This window comes from Phyllostomus hastatus, unplaced genomic scaffold, assembly GCF_019186645.2.
Source record: "Phyllostomus hastatus isolate PE091 unplaced genomic scaffold, TTU_PhHast_1.1 phas_contig_329, whole genome shotgun sequence".
Taxonomy (NCBI): Eukaryota; Metazoa; Chordata; class Mammalia; order Chiroptera; family Phyllostomidae; genus Phyllostomus; species Phyllostomus hastatus.
In genome coordinates this window covers 4,681,827-4,703,307 of record NW_025333854.1, presented here as the reverse complement: position 1 = coordinate 4,703,307, position 21,481 = coordinate 4,681,827, and the positions used below count along the sequence as shown (strand labels likewise).

At 42.5% G+C, this 21,481-nt stretch overlaps 1 protein-coding gene across 1 annotated transcript in view; it reads right to left on the bottom strand.

Moving 5' to 3' along the window:
• HCN1 (hyperpolarization activated cyclic nucleotide gated potassium channel 1) overlaps positions 1-21,268 on the bottom strand; it is a 319,381-nt gene extending 298,113 nt beyond the window's left edge. The window contains exon 1 of the mRNA XM_045839971.1: positions 20,702-21,268. Coding sequence (XP_045695927.1) covers positions 20,702-21,099 — 398 coding nt within the window. The 5' untranslated portion in view covers positions 21,100-21,268. The remainder of the gene's footprint in view (positions 1-20,701) is intronic.
• Positions 21,269-21,481: the final 213 nt, after the last annotated feature.

The window sequence follows — 21,481 nt, the reverse complement described above, 5'->3', positions numbered from 1 at the left end:
TTTTCACATTTTAAGAGATTTTTCTTTTAGTCTTAAGGCAAATAAAGTTTCTCCTTTGATGAAACAACAAATTAAGACATTTAAATAATAAATGAACACCTTTAGGTATAGTACCAAGCTTTCCATGAGATGGTTATGATTTCAATTTTAACATTAAATTGGTAATTTTCATTGACTTTACGTCTATACATATACACAAATTTGCCTGAAATTAAGCTGCTTGTTATGAATTATGTAAATAAGCTCTTTGGGATAAATACCAAAAAGTTACAAATATCTCCAGTGAGAGTTTAATCATCTAAAACTACTTTATGGGAAGAGCATAGAGGTCTATATTTTTTTACTGCCACAGAATTCTCGAAGGAGGCAATTATTAGAACCATGCAATAAAAGAACAATGAGTAAGAAGAGGAAAACATACATTATACAATATACTTCATTGAATATCTTCTATCTGCATGATTTATGGAATTTGTTCACATTTAATCCTGCATTATGATCTCTAACAGAGTATTGTCAGGATGAGAGAATATTTTGTGACTTATATAAAGATTAATAGCAATGAGCCCTGGCTGGTGTAGTTCAGTGGATTGAGCTCAGGCTGCGAACCAAAGTGTCGCAGGTTCAATTCCCAGTCAGGGTACATGCCTGGGTTGCAGGCCATGACCTCCAACAACCACACACTGATGTTTCTCTCTCTCTATCTCCCTCCCTTCCCTCTCTAAAAATAAATACATAAAATCTTTTAAAAAAAGATTAATAGCAATGCATTTTATTAGATATAATTTAGATTTTGTGTCCTCTTCTACCTCCTAGAATTAATTTAACATTATGTAAGTGTATTTTAGTCATTCTATATAAATCATGAAATGATGTAAATAATTGACAATTTTTTAATGTCATGAAAACTGAATGTTCTCTTAATACATCTCAGGGTATGGTTACACACATTTGTGGGATGGAAAGTAAGTACAGAATGAATGCACTTTCAGTACAAGAAGCACGGATACAAAAGCACTTAGTGTACGTTGTAGGTAGGAGGCACAGAACTTCAGAATTGCCGAGCAACTATTACTACTTAGAAAACACAGTTAATGGTAACATAATTTCCTGGAAAATATAATTAGATAACCTTTCTGGAAGCAGTACTCTCACTGCTGTTCTGAACTGCGCAACACAGATCTTGGGAGAGACACACCGCCACCGACTCCCGGGTAATCTGCAGCGCCCTGGGGTGTTGAGTCTGATGTCAGCTTTGCTCCTGGTCCAGATACCTCACGACACCGACTTTTGTCCCTCAAGATGTCTTAGGCCCGCCAGGCCCTACCCCTCACTCGACTTGCTCGTCATGCTGTGGACGTCTCTTACCCGTTCACTCAAACGCTTCTTTAGCTGTCCCTTTCCAGACACACTAGGTCTCACGGTGGGTCACCTGGAGGGCTCATGGTCTAGCCCTTCGTTTCAGCTCATTGATCCTCCGTCTGATGAGCACACCCACCAGCCACACCCACACGTGGGTCTGGAGCAGAATTCGAAGTCTCTGTGTACACAGAGACGCTGAACTGCTCATGGAAAACCACTCCGCCACACCAAGACGGCCCAGCACACTGACGTTCCTCAGCCTCGGCCTCGTGGGTCATGCTCGATTGTACCTTTTGCCCTTCCCCGGGATCGTGCCGAAGCATTCAATCAGCTTTACCTTCAAGGAGAGCCATGTAAACCTACCCTAACGTGACAGCTCGTCATGACGTAGCTGTTTCTGAACGCAGCGACACCCCGGGGTGGAGCATGCTGTCGTCAGACCAGAGAAAGCAGAGGGGGGATCCTGGAGGCTCGACAGAGCTGCCGTTTGCAGGGACCGTCCCAGACACCTGCCGCGTCGTACTTCATGCGTCGTTTCTTGCCTCTCTCAGCTACGTTTTCTCAGTAGACTCAAACTCTAATGACAACCCTCTGAAAATTTCCCAAGCCATTGTAATCCCTTATCATCTGACAGACTCCAATTTAGAAGCTATGTACTATCCAGCATGTATGTGGGGGCTGATCCTATGCAACCCAATGGCAAGCACTGACGTTTCTGTGTAATAACTACATCTACCGTCAGTAATACCTGTAGCTAAAGTTTTGTGGTTTCTTTGTACTTCTACCATCTCGCAATGCAGAGTACAGAGCTCTCCATTGATATTTGCATGTCATAGTCTGTTCATTTTGGTAAGTAGGCATTACCAATTGGAAGAATACTAAAAAAACATAATGAAAAATTAAAATTATTTTTAGAAAATGGAATTGTTTTCACTAGTTCTTATAGTTTCTGGAATAGGAAACTTAGGTAAAAATCAAAGGAAATCTTTATAGTTTTACTTCCAATTTATTTGCTTTCCCAGATAAGAACATTTCAATTTTCAAAATTCACTCTTAACTCTTTACCATCAAATATTTAGCTTTTTTGAGAAAAACAAATCATCCCTGGCTGGCGTAGCTCAGTGGATTGAGCGCAGGCTATGAACCAAAGTGTCGCAGGTTCAGTTCCTAGTCAGGGCACATGCCTGGGTTGTAGGCCACAGCCCCCAGTAACTGCACATTGATGTTTCTCTCTTTCTCTCTTTCTCCCTCCCTTTCCTCTCTAAAAATAAATAAATAAAATCTTTGAAAAAAAATTTAAAAAACAACAAATCAGCATTTGGAATAATTAAGTTTTGCCACGTGGGATCCAGCCCAACACGATGAACTAGAAGTCAGAGAGGAAGCTCTCAGAAAACTGAGGCCCGTGTTCGGTGAATGGGGCCCCACTCCCCACTCAAGACGATCAGCTACATAACTCAGGTCCTTCCAGCCAGGACACATGCATATAAATTCTAACAGTTGGACACTGTTTATAAAGTCAAGAAAAAGACTGAGTCACTAAACCAGATTATGACTCAATTCCTCTGGGACAGAGGAGAGTGGTTAAGATCCCGGGCTCTAAGCCAAATCCCTGGGTTCAAATCCCAGCTTCTCCACTTAGAAGCTCCCTAACTACTTAACTTCTCCATAACCTGGTTTTCTAAGCCGACATAGGACACAAACAGTGCCGGCTGTAAAGTTGCTGTAAAAACTCAGTGAGATACTATAAAGACACGCATAGAACTCAGCGGTTCTGTAGAACTGCTGGCACATGGAACCTAGCAGGTAATATTGCATCTGACCATCTTTTGTAGAGTAAGCCACTGACTGTTGGTTTTACCATATGTAACCAGTTACAATATTTTAATAGTATTCCTACCCCACTACACTCATGTGAAAATAACCGTGTCAGATAAGGCCTAAAATTTTGATTTGTTGTAGACATTTAAGTCAGCATAGTAGCATGCTTTTCAATGAAAACAATGGACAATATTTCTAGGCACACAGATGGCATGTCTTGTAAACTTTAGTCTATCTTAGATAAAGTAGAACCACTCTGTGTTTCGTTATTGATTGTGAAAAGAATGTGAGACCGTGGGGGGCATTCAGCTTATTTAAATACTTAATGAGAGAAATTTTAAAATGTAAAATTCCTATACGTGTGTGTGTATGTGTGTGTGTGTGTAAAATCACAGTTACTAAAGTTATGTTCCAGGAAGAAACCCTACTTTCAAATGTCACCTGCTTCAGAACACCGCCTGCCATGGCCTCCTCGTCATTAAATATTTGCAGCCATGTGCTCGGTTCCAGAACTGTCTCTTGACTGTTTGCAGGCAGTGAGCTGTCACATAATTAGGGCGGAATACCCTGCACTTTGAAAATGAAACCAAGCCCCTGGGAAAGAACCCTGGAAATAAATAGATGGTTAAAGGACACCCAGGCAATTAACAAGCATGATAAAGTTAAAAATTGAAGATCGAAAAGTAGGTTAAGAGCTTATCTCTCTCTCTTTCCAACATGATTTGTTGATACAGAAGGAATATAAATTAGCTTCATTTTACAGTGGAAAGAAATATAGCGTCAGTCCATATTTCAGGCAGTGAGTAAACTGCTCTGCTGTTTTCCAATGGATGTTTCTCTCTTTTGAGACCATGGTTCTGAAATAATTCTCAACTTGTAGAGTTTTAGTACAAGCCTGAATATCCTTTTGGCTTTCTGGAATCACAACAATGTGACAATAAACTAATAAAGATGTAAGGGTTAAAATTCTGAGATCATAGTACCCCAGGAAAGTGATTGAATTTTTTACCCCCCCAAAAAAAGCATGCAAAAGTATTGATTACTTATTTTTGATGGTTTGAAAAAATCTGAGAAATAAACGGTAAAAAATTACAAAATTTAGCTGATGATTAAATACGACAGAATCCATGCATCGTGACCTTCTCTGGTGGATATCACGTACGATTTCCCTGTTGGCATTCTTTCCCTCCTTATGAGCCCCTCCTCCCCACTGGACAAAATGCCAGTGAAAGGCTGTGACTTGCCTCCATTCCTTTTTGTATCTAAAGCACCTACTAGTCCCCGAGCACATACACACTCAGTAGTCAGTGAGTATTTACTGGAACAGTGAATTCCCATGTATGGTCCCATGACTTTCGGAGAAACCACGATCATGTCTCTGCAGACTACTGCACCCCTCTCGCCATCAGAGCTGTAGGAAGTCCATCCCACTCAGAGCTGCTCTTCCAGAAAAACGCCTGATGGTTTCCGGGGGACCTGGAAGGTCCCCCTGTTCTCAGGTCCACCAGATGACCTTGCTTTCTACCGCTTCCTTCCCTCAACTGACATGGATGTTCAAAACCCCAGGTGGTGCCGTTTTTTGTTGGTTTGTCCCAACCTACTCACCCTTCAGGTTCACGGGAATAATTGTGTTATAAAAGTTGTCCGCGGTGTTTTTGGTTTTGCCCTCTATTTGCTTGATTGTTTCCATGTTCAGAAACTCAGCTACCACTACTTTCTCAGACTTAAGTCCCCTTTCCTTTTGAAAATCACGTCAACTTCAATTTTCTTATATCAAGATCTAAGCTATCTTTTCCATTAACTTAATACAAGGACCAATTTAGTAGTGCTAACTCAAGAAAGTTTTAGTTAGGATTTCTTCTTTAACTTTCGTGAATACAATAAAATAACCTACTCACCACAGAGCTAAAAATCAAAACTAATCCTCTTTCAAAACACTAACTTGGTATTTGATGAATTACATCTATAAAGACAGTGCTAATTCCTCATCTCTGTATAATAGGGCTTGAAATAAAATGTGCACTCTTATACCAAGCAGCCCAATCTGGCAAAACAAAAAATATATATACATACAAGAAAATATTGTCATTCCTTCTTAAATGTCATTGCCCAAAGAGATATGTTTTCAAGTCTATTTTGACAAAGATAGCCTTGACTCCAAAACCAGTGACATTTAAGCAGCTTTTATGAGGCTATGAAACAAAAGCCATCCCACAAGAACCACAAAAACATATCCTGATTTTTTTAAACCACATTACAAACAAGCATTACAGTAAACAGAATTAATATCAGTATGTACGTGAATTATTCTAAATGTCTTCAAATCTTATTCCTCAATATGTTTCTGTGTATTAGATTAAGCTATCTACATTAAGTTAAAATATTCCATTTTTGTAGGAAATATGGGGGAAAAGACCAACTGGTTATCGGGAATGGTGTTTAAAAATCAATACTGAACATAACATTGCCAACCAAAATGTCTTCATTCATTCATATTTATTGAGTGCCTACTTTGTGCCATGCATGCATCTAGCCCTAGGAATACAGGGTTAAAACAATTTTTTTTAAAAATCCTCACCTTAAGTGAGACTTAAATTATAGAAGAGGGAAGATAATAATCAAATTATATCAACAAGACAGTTAGTATAATAAATTATTATAACTTCTACGAAGAATAGGAAGAATAGAGATATGAGAAATACCTGATAACCAAGGGTTTAGGACAGGGTTGAAATTTTACTCAGGTTTATATGTGTTCATATATTTCTACTATTATGAACAATTTCATAGGGGTCACGTGTAGCCAGGTATTTGCAAGTGTGTCATTTTTTGTAAAATAATTCACTAGCCTTTATATTTTCAAGAATTTTTTACACAGGGTTAAACTGACCATTGAAAATGTTGCAGAGCTGTCCTCGGAGTACCTATTGGAAAGCTCTCCCCCACGGAGAAATTATTAAAGAACTCATTACTATTTTTCTAGCAACACTGATTTCAGTTATTTTTACTTTTTATAAATTTAAACTCGCTTGGATTTAATTTTGTTGCAAGATTATACAAATGGATTTTACTCAGTTATTCTAGTCAAACAACACAATTTATTATAAAACACCTTTTTTATATTGACTTGAAATTTTCAAATTTGGCTATATAGTTTCTGTTTTTGGTTTCTGCATTCAGTAATTTTTTTATTATATATCCTCAATCATAGTTACTAATATTTAGGAAAGTTGTTGGTATATTTTAAGTGTCTTATAATCAGCCATCTTCCTGGGCTTTATAGTTAATTCCATCATTTCTCAGTTGGTTCGATCAGCTTTTTAAGGCAGGTAAACATCCTGTGCAAAAAATAACTCCTCTCCTTTCATCCAAATATATTTCTAGCTATCATCTTGTGCTTATTGCGCCGACTGACCCAGCAGAACAAATCCCTATTCAATCCCCGCTGACGAGGCACCTAGCCTCAAAACCAAACTACTTGATTGACGTGGAATTCTCTGCCTCTCAAGGTGAGCCTTTCCAGCCGCAGCTCCAATTGTTAAATGACACGTCCACGCAAAACTCTGTCTCCCTGTTTCTCCCAGGCATTGTCTTTAGTCCCATATTTCAGGGTACATATGGTAAATGGTTCAGGGGATCTTAACCAGGGGTCCAAAAATAATTGTGCTTGAAAGGAACCACAAACCTCTTAAAATTGCAGACAGAATTTTGTGATTATACACACGTTATCAGAGCAAACGGTCCAGTCTTGCCTTGATTTTTAAAGTATTCTACGCACCAGGAAGCCTCAGCTGATGTAAATCGATGTCCATGAATGATTAATATAATCAATAGTTACATTTGGTAGAATTCTGAGGGTATTTATATTGTTTAATACATATACAACCATAACTAGGTGCTTTCAACATATATTTCTGCTATTTTATATAAATAAAAAATATGTCTAAATCCAGGAAATATTTGTTGTCAACCTTCATCTTATTTCACTTAAATGATTATTTGAGACAATTATCAAATTTATTGCTCAGAATGAAGAAGCTTTATAAAAATAATTATTTAAACAATGAATGGCCCTTCTACAAAAAAAATAACTAACATTCATTCTCTATGTACTACTCAGAAAACTTGCAAAATTCATTTTTTTCCAGCCTCTGCTCATGTCTCTCAAACAACTAAGTCTGTATATTCTCCTTTAAAAAATAACAAGGCTAAATATTCCGTAAGGGCAACGGTGTCTGCTCTAAAATGATGTAAAAAAAGATTTTAAAAGCATTGTTTCAAATTTGTACTCTTTCTTAAGTCATATTTCTAAACAACTGTTTTTCATGACTATCAAACTTGACAATAAAACAGAAGATGAAAGAATGTGGCGAGTTATGACTCATCTTATTTGGCTCATATATAACACTTAACTGATTTGAAATGAGATTCCACATGGTACAACTGTGTCATTTTCTGATGAAAATAAAGATGAACAGTGTGGTGATTGCTGGGAGATACGGGTATAAGAGGACTAAATGGCAATGGAAAAAAATACAATAATGCCTAGGTTGTTTTTTTTTTAAAGAAGTACATGCAACTCAATGCCATTAGAATTTTCCCTAAAAGCTATTTGCAAATGTTCAACTCTGTAGCATTCCATACCAAAGTGGAAGCAGATACGGTTCTGTCTGGAAAACGCTGCGGACAGAGGATGTATTAGAAGGTCCCAGTGCTGGCTGCCTCATGACACAGAAGCACACACGGAACTCCCACCAGGCCGCCATAAAAATAAGGAAGACAGAGGAGCCCGTCACTTCACAGCCCTGCCTTCAGACCTGTTGGCTTCTGGGATTCTGAAGACTGTCAAGTGTGTATGGAGACAGCATTTTCACTTTCCAATAGTCCACACGCCCTAATTCTGTCCCAATGTCACTTGCATAATAGCCCACACACACCACACGTGCCCAGCACAGTCCCTGAGCACTGCACCCCTAGAAACTATCTTAATATTTGTAATATACATGTAAAATATATATCTTCCCTGAGACCTGAAGAGACACATATACTATTTTATGGAGGAAAATAAGGAAACTTAAAAAAAAACTGGAAACTGAGGCCCAGGAGGTGGAGCTGGGAATCTAACCCTAACACCCTGTCTCCAGAGTCCACGTTCTTGACAAAACCATGTTACCTCAAAATATATCTACACTGTTTTTTTAAGAAGGTAAAATAATATTAAATTGTAAAAAATGAAACATGTAACCCCTGCCCATTCCTTTCACTCTACACACCTGCTCTCATAATTCAAACACCTGAATTGCTCCTTTTAACATTAAATTTTGTATTTCAAAAACAAATGGATAAATCCACTGTAAACCCTGCTAGTTTCATGTTATGGCAGATGAGGACATAGCTTCCTTAAAGCACCCGGTCCTGGACCACTGTCTGTGCTTAAATCAGCCAACCTCTTCACATCGCCATGAGCAGGTAAGTGTTCTTCACTGCTGGGTCAGGCAATGCACTGTGCTTTTTTCCCGGGGTGTTTGTGTTTTTTTTGGTGCATCTCCAAATCTTCTAATCATTCTGGCGTTGATAAAGGTCTTTGGTTTATTTGCTTGGATTCAAAGTAGCCTATAGTTATTTATATGAAAGTCAAATATGTCGTGTTCCAAATCTGTGATCTGTGGAACACCTATTAACATTACTTTTCAAATGTTGAAATTCATCCATTTTTGGGGGGTGGTTACCCCTAAAGCCCTTTTTTCAGAACCCTCTGCTTTCCTGTCCCTGTCTAGATTGCTTTCCTTCAAGAGTCAGGATTACTCCTGAGATTTTCTTTCAGTATTCTTCTATGTTAGACCTCTTACTCCATCTTCTATGTTTTCACATTACTGTGGTGTAATTCCTTGTTTCGCTGGAGCACATCATCCAGTAACCTTCTAAGAAAGGATACACGAGTGGTCAACCTTCGAATTCTTGAATTATGAATGCTCAAATCTTCATATAATGGTAGGGTACTAAGTCACAGTGCCCTAGGCTTTGTTACATTGCATTTAGCTGACAGCGTTTTTCCTACTTCCTGATATGTAACTTTCTCTGGAAAGTTTTAGTATTTTTTTTTTCTGATTCAAGGGAGTCCTGAAACTTCCGTGCAATGATCCCTACTGGAGTCTTTTTCTTTCTTAGCACTGAGCACTTGTGAGTTCCACTGCTATCTGGAAAATACTGTTTGAAATGTCTCTGTTAATTCCATGTGTCCACTTTCACAACTTTCCCTCATTCTGGAACTCTTTTTACAGATTTTCTCCTTACAAGTTATCCTTTATTTTGCTTACATTTTTCTATTCTTTTTCCCTCTTTTCCATAATTCTGAAAGATTTCCTAGACTTTGTGTGCCAATTTACTATGTGCAAGTCTCTTTCTTATCTCTGAGTACTCTTCCCATAGCACATTATTAGTATAATACAGAGAAAATACCTACCTGAAGATATAATTTTTAAAATATATTTTATTGATTGTTACATTGTTATATTTTATTTATTGTCTATTACAGTTGTCCCACTTTCCCCCCTTCACTCCCCTCACCCTGCACACCCTTTCCCACCCACATTCCCCTCCTTTAGTTCATGTCCATGTGTCATACTTATAAGTTCTTTAGCTTCTACTTTTCCCATACTATTCTTACCCTCCCCCTGTCTATTTTCTACCTACCATCTATGCTACTTATTCTCTGTACCTTTTCCTCTCTCTCCTCCTCCCACTCCCCTGTTGCTAACCCTCCATGTGATCTCCATTTCTGTGGTTCCGTTCCTGTTCTAATTGTTTGCTTAGTTTGTTTTTGTTTTAGGTGTGGTTGTTAATAATTGTGAGTTTGCTATCATTTTACTATACATGTTTTTTATCTTCTTTTCTTAGATAAGTTCCTTTAACATTTCATATAATAAGGGCTTGGTGATGGTGAACTCCTTTAACTTGACCTTATCTGAGAAGCACTTTATCTGCCCTTCCATTCTAAATGAAAGCTTTGCTGGATAGAGCAATCTGGGATGTAGGTCCTTGCCTTTCATGACTTGGAATACTTCTTTCCAGCCTCTTCTTGCTTGCAAGGTCTCTTTTGAGAAATCAGCTGACATTCTGATGGGAACTCCTTTGTAGGTAACTGTCTCCTTATCTCTTGCTGCATCTATGATTTTCTCCTTCATTTTAATCTTGGCTAATGTAATGATGTGCCTTGGTGCATTCCTTCTTGGGTCCAACTTCTTTGGGACTCTCTGAGCTTCTTGGACTTCCTGGAAGTCTATTTCCTTTGCCAGATTGGGGAAGTTCTCCTTTGTTATTTGTTCAAATAACTTTTCCACTTGTTGCTCTTCCTCTTCCCCTTCTGATACTCCTACAGTTTGGATGTTTGAACGTTTAAAGATGTCCTGGGGGTTCCTAAGCCTCTCCTCATTTTTTTGAATTCTTGTTTCTTCATTCTTTTCTGTTTGGTATTTCTTTCTTCCTTCTGGTCCACTTCAGTGATTTGAGTCCCAGTTTCCTTCCCATCACTATTGGTTCTCTGTGCATTTTCCTTTATTTCACTTAGCATAGCCTTCATTTTTTCACCTAATTTGTGACCAAATTCAATCAATTCTATGAGCATCCTGATTACCAGTGCTTTGAAATAAGCATCTGGTAAGTTGGCTATCTCTTCGTCACTTAGTTGTATTTTTTTTTCCTGAAGCTTTGATCTGTTCTTTCGTTTGGGCCATTTTTTTTTGTCTTGACGTGCCTGGTAGGTATGAGGGGTGGAGCCTTAGGTGTTCACCGGGGCGGGGTAACCCACATCACTGGGTTGTGACGCTGTATGTTGGGGAGAGTCCGTGAGGGAACAATGGCATTTGCCCTGCTCTCTGTTGGATTTCAGTCACTTTCACTGCTTCCCTAAGCAAACTGGGCCCTCCTGGTGCTGATTCCCAGGTGGGTGAGCTTGTGTATGTTCTAGGACACTGTGGGTCTCTCCAACAGACTCTCCCGTGAGGCTGGGAATCTCTCCCTGCGCCTCAACTCCCACAGGTGTTTTCAATTGGTGATTTGAGGCTTTATTTCCTGGTGCTGGGGCCCTGGGTTGTGGTCTGTCTCACTCCCCAGTTTCTCCTAGTTTATCTGCGTGCAAATGTGGGATCACCCGGTCCGCCAGCCACCTTGTGTGCCGCACCCCTCCACAATCCGCCGCCTCACTGGGTCCACCCACTGCGTGGGGTGGCCTTGTGTGTCCAGGGTCTGCCAGCCACCACTCTGCTATGAGTCCTCTCCACCCAGCCACCAACTCCACCTCTCCTGCCAGTCTGGATGGATGAATGTGTCTATTTTAACTCCTTGGTTGTCAGGCTTCCATACAGTTCAATTTCCTGTCAGTACTGGTTGCTTTTTTGTTTCTAATTTTTTTGTCCTTATTTTGGTTGTGTGAGGAGGCACAGCGTGTCTACCTACACCTCCATCTTGGCCGGACGTCCTGAAGATATAATTTATGAAGTATTTTTAATAATGGAATTTCTCCTTATTCCAAATGCCTCTCTGTTCTCTGGACTTCATTTTGCTGTTTGATTAGGGTTTCTCTTTTAGGGTGGTGACTTTTCTCAAAAATCTTGTACTTCTTTGTTTCAGATCATGTTAGATGAGGGAATACCAAGACATAATTGCAGGCTAGGTACACAGGCGAGGCGTTTTGCAAGATCATTAGAAATAAATAAAAAGTTTTGCTGGAAGACCTTGAAACGTCTCCCACTGGAGGTATTTTTCTCCAGTTTCCTGCCTGAGAAGAACTGACCTGACTCCAAGCACCCTAATGTTAGGCTTGAGAGTTCTGTACACACTAAGGAGACCCTTATTTAGGCTTCCTGGTTCCAGCCTGCCTTTCCTGGAAACGGCTTCTTTACCAGGAACTTCATGTCCTGAATACCTCTGGGATTCAAAGGTGAAGGATTGTGGAAGGAAAATAATCTCTCCATTAGCTTCCTATTTTTCCCAAAATGTCTGGAAATGTTTTGTTTTCTTCTTTCTCCTCTTCTATGTGTCAATGTATCTGTGTGTTTTTTCCATGTTATTCTGGACTGGTTTCCATAGGGAGGAGAATAAATGATGAGGTTTGTTCCACCACGGTTTTTCTGCAGGTTTGGAGCATTATGTATACTGGCAGCCTTGTTTCTTATTAGTTATAAGAGCTGGACTGTGAAAACTAAGATGTAGGAGGGCTGAATTCCTGCCCAGTTTTATACTCTATCCGTGTGTCCACGTTCATGCTGCTTGCCCACGCTGCAGCTTCATTTTATCACCTGTGTACTGGGCGGGGCCATGGAAGAGGTGGGACATGCACTTGCAGGTGGTAACGAGGAGGGAACGCCAGGTATGACCACAGAGGGGGAAAAAAGCTTCCTTCATCTGGGTTTGTCCATTCTCAGATTAAAGGTGTATATGCCCTGGTTGGAGACGAATTCTTTGTCCATTCAGTCAATAATATTTGTTAAAAGTCTGTTATGTTGACACAGCAATTTCACTCCTAAGAGTAATGAAAATATATCTCTGCACATGAAAATTGTACAAGAATGTCCATACATACAAACAGTATTCATAATGGCCCAAAAATAGAACAATCCAGATTTCCATCAACTGATAAATGGGTGAATAAAAGTTAGTATAACCGTACAGCAGAACAATATTCAGCCATGAAAGGAATCGTGTATTAAAACATGCTACAACACACAAGATAAAATTTGGAAATGTTATGCTAAGTGAAAGAAATCAGTAACGAAAGACTACATAGTGCATGGCTCCATTGATACGCAATGTCCAGAGCAAAGGACACCTATAGAGGCAGGAAGTACACTGGTGAGGGAGAGGAGGAAGACAAAAATGAGTGCTCATGGGCATGGGGTTCCTTTTTGGAGTGAAAATCTTTTCCAAAATTGATTATGGTCATGGTTGCACAACTGTGAATATACCAGAAAACATTCAGTCACACAAGCCAGATGAGTGAATGACATCTCAAAAGTCTGTTTTAAAACAGCATCTGCCCTGGCTGGTGTGGCTCAGTGGATTGAGCACCAGCCTACAGACTTAAGGGTTGCTGGTTTGATTCCCACTCAGGGCACATGCCTGGGCCTCAGGCCATTCCTCACACATTGATGTTTCTCTCCCTCTCTAAAAATAAATAAATAAGACATTTTTTAAAAAAGATAAAATACAGCATCTGAGAAAGCCAAACAGGAAAAAAAAGCCGCTTAGATGCATTTTTATGGATTTAGGAACACAAAACTGAATAACATCGATGAGGTTCTAGAGCTCAAATTCTACTGGAGGGACATACATAAAACATAATGATCAATTCCAAGGAAACAAGAGGCCCAGATAGAAAACGAAAAGGGAAAGGTGTTGGAGGTGATCTGAAGCACTGAACTAAAAGCCAGTTGACGAGGAGGAGCTAGCTATGATGCAGAACGATGAAGAGTGAAAAGATCCTTTCAGGCCCTGGGGCTAAACCACATTAAAATCTAAAACAAGCAGGAGAGAACTCCCACTTGCTCTATGAGCTGCAAATTCTCCCAGGCAGCTGGAAGCAGCGAGGATGTGAGTGGGATACCAGGAGGCTGCGGAGATCGCAGGACTTGGACATGGTCTGGCAGCTCATGGAGGGTTTGTCAAGTGTATTCTAGGAGTAATGGGAAGCCTCAATAGCGGTAGTTTCCCACCGATGTGCTGCAAGAATTTTTAAAACGTGATACCTGACTACTTAGGGGTACTGACCTCTTTTCCCTTAGACTGTCGAATAAAAAAATGACAACGGCCAACAGAACAATAGCTGTCCAGTGTGAATGCCCTGTCTTGAACCCTAAATATACAAGTCATATAATAAGAGTTGTCTCTTGCTGGTCACAACGCATAATAAAGTTGTGCCCTGATTGGTTAATTCTTCATAACGGAAATCCTTATGTACCAGTACGGGCACATGATTTTTTAAAAAAGTCACTTAGGAGCAAAAACGGTGATAATTACTATTATCTTTTGTAAATCAATAAAAATTATACCTTTTTTGATCAGACTGGCAAAAATAAATATTTTTTGGTATACTGCAGATTTGTAGTAGTTTACGTGTGCCATGAGATGAAGAAGGTTGAAATCACTGCTCTGAAGGGTTTCAAGCAGAATAGCCGTATTAGACAATATACAACATTATTTGTCTTGCCACTCTAGAATGAATAGAATGGAGGTCAGTTTTGACCTTCTGTCTTAAAACTTCGTGTCCATGTCTGAACAGGAATATCAACACTGGTGAACCTACATCACTATCAAAATTTCAACAAGTATCTCAACAGCGGCAGTATTAACTGGTAAAATCCAGATGCATAGAATCTCTAAAATATTCATAGCCAATAATTCCATGTCCTGAGCTCTGCCCAGAATATAACAAATTGTGATGCACAAGGATGTTGGCTGTATCACTGTTTATAACACAGAAATGCTGTAAACAAACACAAATGTACAAAATTGATAGGTAGCCACTAACTCTGTGTGTGTCCAATTAGCCTTACTTCTTCAGACTTATAGGTAACATCATGGAAATAAAGCCAGGTCTAAGTAAACAAAATTCTTAAGTTGTAAATCCAGGGCATGCATAATTTTGCTACTTTGCTTTTACTGAGTGGTCAGTTATTAGGTGAAACAGTTGAAAAATATTATGGGGAAATTAACTAATAAACTTGAAAAGGGCCATTAAACCAGTTTTTGCCACTCAAACTTTGGTGAAATGTTTCAGATAAATGCTCAACTTAAAAATAATCAACATCTATATCCAGGGTAGGGCAAAAGTAGGTTTACAGTTGTTCATGTGTAAAATAATATAATAATTAATAAATAATAATATAAGAAGAATAAAGTCCGTATTTCACATGCTCACCTCTCTAAACCTTTTCCTCACGACATATGTTTACAGGCACATAATTGTACCCAGAGGTCCCGTCCCTGAATACTTTATATCACACGCACACAGCCAGAAAGGTTTCTTTTGCAAAAACATAGAAAATCCCAGGATGTGCCAGAGATCATCACCATTTCCTCCTGATATTTTTTCTGGAATAATAATAAGTTGTACAACAAAATGTCTTCACAAAGAACATTATTTTTAGAAGAAGAGTTCTTAGTGTAAGTGAAAATAGTCTTTCTTCCAAGTGCATGGAGATTTTTTCTTCATTGCCACTACCTGTGCCCTAAAATATAGGGTGTCAGCCTAATTCATAGTTTGCCACTTCTTTCCGCAGATGATGACATGGAAATCTCTCCCGGGTCCTAAAGATGTTCAGTTCTCTTTACAAGGTGCTAACGGTCTGCCATCTGGATGGCACTGAACAAGAAAGTCCTCATCGTGTGAAAATCACATCTGATATATTCTGCTGGCCTCATACTGACTTTGGAACCTGGGTTCACTGGGTGGAATAATGCAGAATTACAAATACTACTTAAATTGCTTGTTGGTGTTGGTGTTTTTATGGTTCATGGGCTTGGATCAAGCAGATGTAGTTTTCATTAGGTTTTGTTAGATAAGCCTATGATAATAATAAGTTGCAGTGCATTTAAAATGTATCATTACTCAACATTGAAACTCATGCCCTGACAGGCGAGGTTCACTGGGCTGAGCATCGTCCCACCAAGTTCAAGGTCGCTGGTTGGATTCCCCGTCAGGGTTGCCGTCCTGGTCCTGGGTTGGGGGGGTGTGTGAGAGGCAAGCAATCAGTGTTTCTCTCCCCCTTTTTTCTCCCTCCCTTCTCCATCTCTAAAAATAAACAAGTAAAATCTAAAAAAACATTCAAGTTTATAAATACAAGTCCATATAATTAAATATGAATTGGTGAAAGTGCATCTTCCCAATGACTCAGTTTATACCAAGTCCCCAAAAGTAGGTTTAAAGAGAAACTTGTTCAGAAAGAACATGGAAAATACCTTGTAATATATGAATAATATAATATCACTGTAACATCATAAGTACAAAAATGGAACATTTAATAAAACTTCACATTGTATAACTCATATGTATACTAATAACAAGTAACTGAAAAAATTCCTAACTCCAAATCTTTCCAATAATTTTACTTAATTGGGCCTAAAAGTTGGTAGAACCACTAAGAAAAAAACATAATTGAAGTTGTAAGACAGGAAAAGGTTCACCTAACAGAGAAAACACAGTGCGTCCTCACGGTTAACGGTGGCCGTGTTGACGTGGAAAGGAAATGAAGGCAGCGTTGCCGGGAGAGCAGAGTGCGTTCAGCACAAGGGTAACGAAACCGCCGCTAATTAGTCCTCAGACCCCAGAGGGTTGGCTGGTTTCCCGTGAGGAGCTCCTGGAGACGCAAGGTCTCCGTCGGACTCACCGGGCGACAGAGCTGAAGCCTCCCTCTGCTAATGAACACAGCAGCCACCTCTGACCTCAGTAGCTGTGGACGCAACTCCACGCGGAGATGGAGACCCAGCACATGCCTTCCTGAGGAGGTGACTCCCGCCTCTGGAGACCTCGCGTGCCCCAGGACACACCACAAGCTTCCCCCACAGGTTCTCAGACGAGCTGATGAAAAGCAGTGGAAGAACTAACACCAAGATATTAAAAAGATCTCCTCCCTTACCAGAAGCAAGAGGTTGGCAGGCAACATCCAGGGCCCGGCACAAATAAGACTCCCCCCTTTTTTTTTTAATTACAGACTCTTTTATGACAAAATTAGAAGCACGTAAGTCTGTAACACGACAATATCACACTCAAGCACACCCTGTGCCATTTTAGGTGAAGTGATCAAATTGCTGTCCATCTCGTGCGAGGCATGCGTGCACCCCACAACCACGCTCAAGCAAGCCTTCCTTCTGCCGGACCTCGTATGTGGAATAGGAGCATTATTTTTCAAAGAACCCTAGCATAAGGGCAATCCAACAAAATGACGCCAGAATACCCAAAATGGCAAATAGCTGGGTGATGCATTCTTCCAAGGGAAATTACTTCTGTAATAAAAACCATCCACAAAAATACTGTAAATATTCTTTCAGTGTATTGCAATGATTGCATCACAGCTGTGGACTGGCTGTGAAAGCATACTGCATGGCCAGGCACACTCTTTTATATTAAATAGGCGATAAATAAAATTTTAGCTAATACATACATAATCACTGTTGCTAATCTCAAAAATTGAATTTAATCTCCAAACCAAATATTTGTGTGTGTTGCTCACACGAAAGTCAGTAAGGCTGACACCACAGCCTCACTATGCAAAGACCAGTGTAACTGCAATTCTGAAGTAACTCCATTTTCTTCGTGTAGGTGATGGGAGACCTTGGTATAAACAAAACATAATGCATTTTTACTAACTTCTCTCACTCCCACCCAGTTTTTCTAGCTGCATTGATATTAGTTGACCCTGGTTTCATCTCTGAAGTTTTCTAGCATCATCTTCTCCCGAGAAGGAAGGGAACTACGGAGCCTCTGCCCTACTTACACTGGAGCCGGGAATAACCCCCTTCCAGACAGAGCGCGAGCTCCCCTGGGCCACTGTGGAGCCGCACGAGCTCCCCCCAGTCTCCGAGGGAGCACAGCCCTGCCCTCCTAGGAAGCGGTAGACAGACATCATCCTGAGAAGGAAGAGGCACCGTGCTCCCAAGCAGACGTGCCCTGGACTGGCAGGCTCCTGCTACAATCGACAGTGGAGGCCTGACCCAAAAGCAGAGGAGCAGGCTTGCCTGGCCATGCAAAGTGTCAGGGAAAAAAACCCATTCAGGGTCCTTATCCACAATACCCTCCCCAAGGAAATGTTTGCTTAAGTGTCATGTTCTCAGTTGATAAATGACTGAGCATCAGTTTGGCATTGCAGGAATCACCGCAAAGGCTCTCCCCTTCGAGGGTCTTCCCCAGAAAAGAGCCTTGAGGTGCATGATGGCCGAGACAGAGCTATCGTGTGGACAGTTACCCACCGTGGCTCTCCCCGTAGACAACAACACTGTCAGGATTTTGTCTCTCAAGGAAGTATGTACATGATCGCTTCCTTACTTTGTTGTTTTAGAAACACTGTACTTCCAATGTTAAAATCTATTTTTTCAGATATCCTCCAGTTAAAACTCTAAATCATAGTCATTGTTTATGCCTTCCACTTTTTTTTTCCAGTTATGCAATTATTCAGACATTCCAAACCACTCCACAGTGGAATTTGTTTGGAGTATTAGTTCACTTCTTAGTCATCTCCCACTTCTTAGAAATGCATGATGGGATTGAACCGTCATCTGATGTCAGTTTCTTCCTTTTTTAGTCACGTTTCTTTCTTTTCGGGAAGAGTCATCAAGGAACATGCAAAAAGGACACATGGGCAAAGCCCAAGGGGGGTAGGATCGAGGGCGGGGGGTAGGGATGGCTGGGGTGGGGGAGTCATGAGGGGAAAATGGAGACAACTGTACTTGAGCAACAATAAAAAATAAAATAAAGAAAGAAAGAAATATTTTGTCTCATGTGACTGACTCGGGAAAATATGGAGAATTTTAATCTTATGAATATTCGCTCAAAAAGACTTGGCACACTATTCCAATTCCTGAAAGATGGCCCTATGTTTTTTATCCAGTAAGTGGTAAAAGTCTGTTTGATAAATGATAGCATTTTGAAAAACAGAGTCTTTACACAGGGTTCAAAAAACACAAGTATCCTTCGTGGTCATTTAACTGGGTGTGAAATTAAAGTTTAGCATTTGATTTGTGTGTGAGTACTGAATCAAATAGATTTCTGGAAAGATCATGCTTATTTTTTGTTATGAAGACCGAAAGCAGTTGCCATATAAAGTTTTTCCGTGAAAAAAAATGGTAATATATGTTGCAACATATTTCCACTGAGGATTAAGAGAGTATTCTATATATAATTTCAACCTTTAAAATTCTAAAGAACATGACAATCTCGTGCATTTTATGACAAGGCCACTTATCGGCTTGTTTCTAACAAGTATCTTCCTAGTGGAGGAAGCGTGCTAGGTTCTTTCGTCGATCCTTTTAATATGAACATTCTTTGAAACCCTCGATTTTCAATGGGTGATACATGTCATTAGGTTTCATAAGCCCTCCTCTGGACTTTGCCGTGTTCTTGCAAATATGAACCTTAAAATTACACACTTCCTAAAATGCATGTACTCCGTGCACAAGTACTAGAGGCTGCTGGTTTCCGAGACAATGTGTATCTCAGAGAAGGTGAAGACAGTCCCACTCCAAGGCTTTGCGTTGGCGGGAGTACGGGCTCTCCACAACTAACGCCATTCAGCACTGTGGACAGCTCCCACCGCGGCCCGAAATTCCGGGCCATTTCCCTTCGTTCCCAAACATAATCTGCTTTTTACTGCTATATTTAAAGTCTGCTGTTAACTAGACACTTATTAAAACTGCTTCCCGTGCTCGGGCACTCCTTTCGCTGATTTCTTTTTTTGAACGAGTTCAGTTCATCAATTAATTAAGGCGGCCCTGAGTGACTTGTTATTGTTTGTTTTCCATGGGAAAGCCTAGCCTTATTCCGGAGCGAAAAGAACGTGGCCGCGGGGTGCGCACAGGCTAATAAGAGGATCTACTTCGTGACCTTCATCTGATAATCTCTAGACATGCTCCTAAGCGAATGAAGACTTGGGCGACAAGTAAGACCAGGACAACGTCTTCATTCTAAGTCTCCGAGGCAATTTACCCTGACAGCTGGCAACTCCCTGCCCTCGTTCTCGAGCTGCTGGAAACCGGAGAGAGGTTTCTGAAATAGACTCAGAGTCAAGGTCAAGAGAGGGTGTCCCCGCGTTTCAGGAAGGGGCTCTGGGAACGCCCGCGTCCGGGTCCGGGCGCCGCTGCGCGTCGCGCTCCCGCCCAGCCCCGCAGCGCGGGCGGCACCGGACTCCCGAGCCAGGGTAGTCGGAGCGCAGATCCCCGTGCCCAGCCTGCCGGCCCCCGTCTGCAGGAACGCACCGAGGCTGCCCGCTGCCTCCGGCGGATGAGAAGCGGACGAACGCTCCGGAGGAGGGAGCAGCCGGAACAGCTGGGACCTGTGGGTGACTGTCCCCAAGCCAACCGGCCGGCCGTCCCAACCTCTGCTCAGCCCCAGGAGCGCCTCTTTCCCTTTGGGAACCCAAGCGCTTCTTGGGGACAGAGCACGAGGAAGGGTGGCACCTCCCAAAGCCACTCTCTGGCCGCGTCCTTACACTGCCATCTCCGAAGTAAAAGTTTCCCTGGCGCAACTTAGCATCCTCCCACCGGGGGTCACCGTGGCCTTTTACCCCGATCGGTCCCCAAAGTTCGCGGGGCAAAGGCGGGCAGGCTTCCGGGGTTCCAGGGCCACAGGAACTCCTCGTCCCACCCCATCCTGGGTGGAAACTAGTGGAAGAGCCTGCTGAGCCCGAGCCCGACTGGGGGCGCCGCCGCCGCAGCGCCCCCTGCGCCCACCCCGCGCCCCACCCAGAGCCCCCGCGCCCCTCCTGGCGCCGCGCGGCGCGGGCGGGACGGGCGGGGCGCGCGGAGCCCTTACCTGAAATCGCTGTAGGGGTGGATAATCCAGAAGCCTGCAGTTTTAACCCTTTCCTGCTCCTTCTCCACCGCCTTCTGGCTCCCAAACATGCGGAGGGAGAATTTGTTGACGCCGGGCTGCAGCATGGAGGTGAACTGCCTCTGCATGAAGCCGTACTGCCGCCGGGGCCCCTCGGCGTCCTCCAGGCCCCCGGCCGGCTCGTCGCCGCCGCCGTCCACCTTGAAGCACACGGAGTTGCCCAGCTCCTTGGCGCCCGTCCCGCCGCCCCCCGGCGGGCTGCCGGGCCCCTTCTCGGCCCCGGCCGACCCCGCGCCCGTCGCGGGCGGCTTGGCGGGGAAGACGCTGTTGCCATCGTCCCGGCCGCTGGACGACGAGTTGGGCTTGCCGCCCGCTTCCATGGCCGGGGGACGCGGCGGGTGCCGGCGCCGGGACCACGATCGCCCGCGGCTCGAGGCTGCGGAGCCGGGGCCGAGCCGGCTACGCGCGAGCCCGGCTGCCCGTCGCGCCGGCGGCGGCGGGGCGGCGGCTGCTGCTTCCCGCCCGCCGGCTGCTCGCTGCGCGCCTCGCTCCCGCCGCCGCCGCTGCCCTCACTGGCTGCGCTCCGGCTGCGCCGCGCGCGGGGCTGGGCTGGGGCTGCCCGAGCCGCGAGGCTCCGCTCGGCCCGCGCACCAGCGCCGCCCCGCGGCTGCCCCCTGCCGGCCGGAAGGGTCCGCACGCCGCGCACTCCCACTCTCGCTCCGCTTGGGCCCAGCATGACATTGAACTCAGGAGCCCTGGGAG